The 7,847-nt window shown below is 39.3% G+C and overlaps 1 protein-coding gene across 1 annotated transcript; it reads left to right on the top strand.

The window, feature by feature from the left end:
- The first annotated feature begins 1,164 nt into the window (after nt 1–1,164).
- Nucleotides 1,165–2,020, top strand: LOC103699300 (protein DMP3-like). Its single transcript, XM_039123351.1, has one exon. The coding sequence runs from the start codon at nt 1,180–1,182 to the stop codon at nt 1,852–1,854; it is 675 nt and encodes a 224-aa protein (XP_038979279.1). The 5' UTR covers nt 1,165–1,179; the 3' UTR covers nt 1,855–2,020.
- Nucleotides 2,021–7,847: the final 5,827 nt, after the last annotated feature.

The raw sequence follows: 7,847 nt of genomic DNA, 5'->3' as shown, positions 1-7,847 counted from the left end.
CCTCTACTAGACACAAAAATAATACTTACAATGTAGAGACCCCACCTAGAAAAAATCAGAACCGACCGTTCAAAAATAAGCATTACAAAAGGAAACCCTACAACCCTAGAAACCCTAACCACCACAATAGAAAATCTATCCAATCCAAGGAGTAGAAGAAGAAGAAAGAGGAAGGTGGTCTTTATTTCTGTTATGTGTGTGGTCGAATTAACCATTTGTCTCCTCAGTGCTTCTATAAGAAGACTGCACCTCTTCAACCAAGAAAAAGGGTCTACACACAATCAGTGCTCAAGTCAACATGGTGACTTCCAACGCTGGCTCCTCTAAGACAGCTTTCAGGTCTGTTTTCTTCACTTCTGAAGTTAACATAACTTTACAAGCACTTGATTGGTGGATTGATACCGGAGTTGGTATTCATATTTATTCGGATCGCTCCTAATTTTCTTCTTACCAGGTCTCAAGTGGAAGAGCTGTGATTATGGCAAACAGCTTGGAGGCACGTGTGCTAGGAGTGGGACGAATAGACTTAAAGCTTACTTCTGGAAAGGTCTTATCCCAGCACGGCATCCAATATGTATCGGTCGTTAGAAGAAACCTAATTAATGGTTCCTTGCTTGTCCAGAGAGGCTATCGTCTTATTTTTTAGTCCAATAAAGTTATAATTTCGGAGGAGTATTACTGGGAGACTTGTACGTCGGGGCAAAAGCTTTTTTGGGACAGCGTCTACGTGTTTCGACTTACCTTCAATTAGGCTATTTTCTCTTACTCTTATTTTAAATTTAATATTAGCAAATCTGTAAGATTTGCAGTTTTATGATTTAAATATATTAAATGAATAGATTTATTTTGTGCTAGAATAGATTTTTTTTTACTATAATTTTGATGCTGAATAATATATATATATATATATATATATATATATATATAATTTCTTTTAAGATTTTCTATTAATTGTAATTAATAGATTTATTTACTTATTTGGGCGATATATTGCTAACAATGATGACATTTCGTTTGTATAAATCCCACTACTCCTATAGGCACCACATAAAATCACAAAAGTCTCTAGCCTTCTAAACACGAGAAGAAGGCTAAAGAAAACCACTACCAAGCTTCTGTTGAATAATATACTTCTCAAGAAAACCACAGCCTCTCTCTCTCTCTCCCTTCTTATCCTCAATGACAGAGATATCATCTGCGATCACAATTGCAAATAGCCAGGATTCAGAACCGAGAGAATTGGATAGGTCGACCCCATTAAGGGGCACTACTCCCAGCCAAAGCTTGACGAGCCAGAGGCGATTGGTGATCGACAAGACCCTGTCGACTGCGGCGAACCTCGCGCAGCTCCTTCCGACCGGCTCCGTCCTCGCCTTCCAAGCTCTCTCCCCTTCCATCGCCAACCAATGCATCTGCTACGCTTCCAACAAGTACATCACCTTGTCGTTACTTCTCATTTGCACCATCTCTTGTATCTTCTTCTCCTTCACCGATAGTTTCAAAGGGACCAACGGAAAGTTGTACTATGGCATGGCCACGTGCAAAAGCTTCATTGTTTTCAATTACCAGCCCTCTGATGGGGATCGAAGCAAGGTGTTGGAGGACTTGTTGAGGTTTCGGATACGGTGGTTGGACTACGTCCATGCCTTCTTCTCGGTCCTGCTGTTCTTGGCTCTAACCTTTAGTGATACCAATATACAGAACTGCTTCTTTCCGGATTCTGGGCCATACTCGAAGCAGATCCTCCAGAAGTTGCCGCTTGGGGCCGGGTTCTTGTCGATCATGGTGTTTTTGATCTTTCCAACCACTCGGAAGGGGATTGGATATTCGGATACGCCGCCTCATTCACAGTAAGCTAGCTGTTTTGGTTATTATATGTTCGGATTCTTTTTCTAGTAGATGTTGTGAAACGTAAAGGATTAACAATAAGATTAGCCTATATGCATTCTTTTGGGAGGACTGTATCAACAAGTATATGTGCTTTAAATGGGTATATTATCCAATAACTTCTTGATGTGAATTTTTTTCTTGCTTAGCAAGATTGGTTAGCCATGCGTCACAAAAAAAAAGAAGACAGGCTTGATCTCAAGTTAATTCAAAAATAAGCATTTTCAACTATTTGTTTGGAGCCTGAATTTTCAACAAGTGCATGTGCTTTAATGGTCATATATCCAATAGCTTCTTGAATAGTACCATATGATGTGAATTTTTTTCTTACTTAGCAAGACTGGTTTGACGTACATCACAAAAAAATAAAAAAAAAGGGACGCCAGGCTTGATCTCAAGTTAATTCAAAAAATAAGCATTTTCAACTATTTGTTTCCTTCTATTGGAGCCTGAATTTTGGACTCAAGTTTCCAATTAACCCCCAAAAGGCTGGAACTTGGCTTGTATGAAAAAGGAGGGCGAGGCTACAGCCTCGAAAGATGAGTCCAAAGATGATCTTACAGTGGATGGGCGCGAAGGATGGTGAATCCTTCTTTCGCGCGTGGAGGGTACCAACTACAGTCCCTTTTTGGTTCATTATGTGTTGCCCTCTTCGAATAAAATCAAAAAGCCGAATATCACGAAGAGCCCTAGGCAACTCCATCTCTCCCTCCCATAGGTGGTCTCCGAATGGTTGGTAACAAAAGATGCAACCCAATCCACCGCCCCGTTGGCCTCTCTAAACATAAGCACCAATCCGTCATGAACCATGACTCGAATATCTCTCAAGAGCAGGTGGTTGTCGCCAACTCCTCTCGAAGCCTGCAGGATCTACCCAATAACCATCGCCGAGTTACCCTCCAGAACTCGTAGTTCTTCCAAAAATAAAAAATAAAGAAAGAAAGAAAGAAAGAAAAGAAAAGAAAAAACCTTCGGAATGATGTGCGGCAAAAAAAATGTTGCGGCCAGCAGCGCTATTAATCTAATCCTTCCTTATAAACTTATACCTATTCTATGATGGATGACAAAACTCTATATCATTGTCGTTGCTATAGGGTCACCAAACTCGAGAGAGGGTGATGCCAACTGGAGAATTGAACCATACTCTAACCCGAGTTCGACCTAACCCCTGGAGAATTGATCATGCCAACTGCCGAAATCTTGGAGATTCAGAAATAATATCATAGGGTAGTAAGTGGACAAGCAAAATAATCAAAAATAGTTTTGAAGTTAGTTGACCCTTGTCCATAGGAATAAAAAAAATATCTTACGTATTTTTTTCTATAAAATTTGGGCTAGCCTGCTTCAAAAATATTTCTGGATATTTTATAAATACAGATTTAGCGTAGCCTGTGATTTTATTGGTTATATTAGTCCAATTTATAAATTATATAGAACTTTTAGCTCAATTCTATTAAAAGATCTTAATAGATTTTAAAAATAAATTTATTTTTTTGATGCATACAAAATATTACCTGCCATATTATCGCTTAATATATTGATCGAAAACCAAAATTAGTGGCTAGCTGAATCAAAGGGCGCGATCAGATTGATTCCACCAATCCAGCATGTGCCGCATCAATACTGCTATATGCGTAATTGGCCCCCGTTATAACGACTGATTGTTAGCGGTGCTTGGAACTTAGAAGGGAGGCAAAAAAAAAAAAAAAAAAAATACAAGATGGCACGCATTTGAGAACTCTCACGACGCTTCTTGTTTGCTTGATATATTTTCAGACATAACTCGAACTAGCTAGTCCTAGGAGTCATTGCATGCTGGACACTTCGTTCACAAAGTTCACGCGCTATTTCCATTTGTTCATAACTACCCACTTCACTTTTAAAAGATAAATATCTATTCTAATTCAACTCAGAGGTCCTATTGATCGCTATTGGTGCTAGGTTTCGACCCTACTGTATCTCAAATAACAATTGTTATACTAATCACTGGCCATATACATACGTATGATAAATAAGGGGGCCCTTCCAAACCTTTACCACAAGTATTATTTTAAGCCATGCAAGTTAGTCTTCGCTGTTCTCTTTTCTACGTAGGAAAGTATGAGATTGGTCCAACCCTACTCTGCAAAGTCGGCCTTTGTCCTTTTTCGCAGTATGCCTTTTTGCCTGCAAAAGGACCATAAGCGGCTCAAAGCATTTGAGAGCCTAAGGCGAACTCAAAGCCCTAATATAAATGCATTTAGAGTCCACAATGCATAAATAAAGAAAAAAATAATTTTTTTTAGATAAGAGATACATCCCAGTATAAATGCATTTAGAGGCCTTAATACATTTATAGTTATAAAGATACGTAGCATTTGAGGCCTCCAAATATATTAGGATCCCCAATGCATTTAGACGCTCACCTTCGGATTCACTATAATAAATGCATTTGGGGGTCGGGGCCTTAGGCGACCGCCTCAATCGCATAGAGGTTGATTCATTCGTGAGAAGGATCCAAACTGAGATGAAAATCACTCTTTGCCGTTGGATCGCGCTTTTCACGATGTCAATCGTTGGATGAAGCCCAGCATGGGTGTCAAAGCACTCACCATTGTGCAATCCAACGATGGATTCGAGGGAACTGGATTCGACAGAGAGCCATGTCGGGCTCACTTTTGGAAGAGTCCGAGCCTTGGCAAACCCGGCAACCATAGTAACTTCTGCTGCCGCATCCCATATGTCCCACGTGTCGGAAACGTATTGACATGGAAATCTTGGAAGTGGACTCGTGCGTTCACACAACGCCGCTTCATTCCCAGTGAAATGTTTTGAAATAGAATAATGCTTCGCATTCCAATTAGCATTCCCCAAGCAGGCGACAAACCAGGTATTTAATATCTATTCGATTCTAGTTTCTTTATTGAAAAATATTAAAAAATTACTTGTGTTCTTATTTATTTATTTTTTTCTCTTGCCGTGACAAATCCTAATTATATTATAATTTCATTGTTGGCATTATCAATCGTATCCATTTAATTAGAAAAATATAGGTTTGTACAAAGGATATTTGAGTTATGGAGAAAGGCCGATCATAAATTTAAAATTATTTTATTATAATTGTAGATATAGAGATATTTGACTATTAATTTTTAGGATTTTTCTTTTTTTTGGTTGGAAGTGAGGGCTCTAGGGCCAAAATTATGTGTTTTGATTATAAATTGACCAAATTTTGACGTTAAGCGAGTCCAAGGGGTTTTATTGCAGATATTTTACTTCTCAAGTTTTATTTTTTAGATTTTTGATATCATTTTAAAAGATATCCTATCCACTTACACCCTAAACCTATTCCAGTCCTAGACTTAGAAAACATTAACTTTATGCAAAAAAAATTTAACTGTGCTCTAAGATGATTTGACTGGATGCCAGGTTAGATTAAGTGTATTTCGAGCTGATTTAATTATGTGCCGAGGATATTTTACTGTATGCTAGGTTAGATTAAGTATTCAAATATTGATTAATTGCATGTCAAGTTTACTTAAATGTGTGCCATGCTATATTACCTGTATATCGAGTTTACTAACCTAAAGTTAACAGTGTTCGAGTCTATATGAATTGAGTTCCAAGCTTACTTAACTAATTGCAATGGTATTTGTCACGCACTAATTATTTTCTTTTCTTTCTTTTTCCTTTCCTTTTCTTCTTTTTCTTCTTTTCTTCTATTTTCTCCTTCGGGAGGATGGCGGTGTCAGAAGGGGGCCGGGCCATGGCGGCCGCGGGAGGGGGCCCGACCATGGCCAGTGACGGCCGCAGCGGCTTTATTTATTTATTTGTAATTATTTTATTTCATTACAATATGTTGTTTATTTATTGATTAGGTCATTCATATATATATATATATATAAATATTTATTTATGCATTTATTTATTTGTTTATTAGTTTATTTTTCTTTTTTCTTTTTTTCTTTCTTTTCTTTTCTTTTCTTCTTTTTCTTTTCTTTTCTTCTTTTTTGCCTTTTCCTTTTTTCTTCTCTTCTTCCCTTCTTCTTCTTCTTTCTTCTCCTCCCATGAGGCCGCTGGCGCCGGAAGGGGGCCGGGCCGTGGCGGTCGCTGCGGCTTTATTTATTTATTTATAATTATTTTATTTCATTACAATATATTATTTATTTATTTATTTATTTATTTATCCGTTCATTCATATATATAAATATTTATTTTTATGCATTTATTTATTTATTTTTCCTTTTTTTTCTTCTTTTCCTTTTTTTCTTTTCTTTTTTTCCTTTTCTTCCTTTTCTTTCCTTTTCTTTTTATGCATTTATAATTATTTTATTTCATTACAATATATTATTTATTTATTTATTTATTCGTTCATTCATATATATAAATATTTATTTTATGCATTTATTTATTTATTTCTTTATTTTTCTTTTTTTTTTCTTCTTTTCTTTTTTTTTCTTTTCTTCCTTTTCTTTCCTTTTCTTCTTCTTTTTTCTTTTTCTTCTCTTCTTCCCTTCTTCTTCTTTCTTCCCTTCTTCTGCTCCTGCGATGCCGCCGGCGCTGGAAAGGGGCTGGGCCGCTGTCAGCCACAGGAGGGTGTCGAGCCGCCGTCGGCTGCAGGAGGGGGCCGGGCCAACAGAGAAATCTTGTCCTCCTGTGAGAACGCGGCGCCGGAAAGGGGCCAGGGCGCGGCGAACGTGGGAGGAGGGTGGGCCGTAGCCGGCGACGGCCGCAAGATGCAGGAGGAGAAGAACTTTCCTCTTCTTCGGCACCTCCCCACCGTGGGGGTGGGGGCAGGGGCGGGGGCATTCCCGGTGGCGCGGCCGCAGGAGGGGGCTTTGGAGGGGGCGGGCCGGGGCCGGTGGCGGCCGCAGGAGGGGGCTCGGGTGGGGGTGGGTGGGGGCCGGCGGCGGCCGCAGCGGGCCGTTGGCCTTTTTCTTCTTCTTCTTCGGGAAATGGGCTTTTTTTCCTCTTCTTTGGTGGGTGGGGGCATTTTCGTCTCATAATGAAATATTAAAATATAATTAGATATATTGTTAAACAACCAGTCAATAGGGATTAAACGTTAGAGACCGATCAAAATATAGGCCGGTCATTAATTTCCCCAAAAATATATTCACTTTTAAACCATGCGAATATTATGATTTGGTGTGCCATTTGTCATAAGCCAATGTTTCAGTCTTTGCTCTTCTTTATTCCATCTTATAATAACATTCACTTTCCTCCAGCAAAGTTGGTCTTCGTGCTTAGTTGTAGTTAGGGCCTTCATGACTATGACTGTTCCATCTTTTTTACATCATCTACTTCATATCCACTTGCTAAGGACCAAAGTGGAATGGAAACCAATCGTTTTTTTCTTATTCTCTTTCTTCACCACCACCTATTTTCCATGCTTGAATGGTAAGTAGTCCCACTACCAGATTGTTGGAAAAATTTAAATGTGCATGCGGCCCAAGACTCGGCCACGTGCGCGTTTGTCATTCGCGAAACGCCCGCTGGGGCATTCCACTGGGGCCTCCATGAATTAATCGCGGACGACGCTTGTCATTCGCAAAACGCCCGCTGATGCCACTACAAGAAACTTGGATATTAGCGACGCTTTTTTTGGCTATTAGCGACGCTGTTAAGTGTCGGTAGAAACCATCCCGACGCTTTACAAAGCGTCGGTAAAGCATCGCCTATGCTACAGTGGAAAAAATATTTTCCGACGTGTTGCCCAGATAGACAACCCAAGAGGGGGGGTGAATTGGGTTTTACACTAATTTTGCAATTAAAACGTTTGTGGATAACTAATTAATTCTTTTTGCAGGTTAATTAATTAGATGCTGTGAGCAGTGAATGAAAAGAAAGTGCAAATAACAAGACAATCACAAACACAAGGATTTTATAGTGGTTCGGAGCTAACCCTTGCTCCTACGTCCACTCCCCAAGTCTCACTTGGGAATTCACTATAACCCCTCGGATTACAGCCGGTTGTTTTG

This window comes from Phoenix dactylifera, unplaced genomic scaffold, assembly GCF_009389715.1.
Source record: "Phoenix dactylifera cultivar Barhee BC4 unplaced genomic scaffold, palm_55x_up_171113_PBpolish2nd_filt_p 002457F, whole genome shotgun sequence".
NCBI classification, from domain to species: Eukaryota; Viridiplantae; Streptophyta; class Magnoliopsida; order Arecales; family Arecaceae; genus Phoenix; species Phoenix dactylifera.
Note: the sequence above shows the minus strand (reverse complement) of the source record. Positions and strands in the feature narration are given on the sequence as shown.

Coding starts and splice junctions, on each gene's coding strand:
- LOC103699300 (XM_039123351.1), top strand. CDS start 1,180: ATGACAGAGATATCATCTGCGATCACAATTGCAAATAGCCAGGATTCA.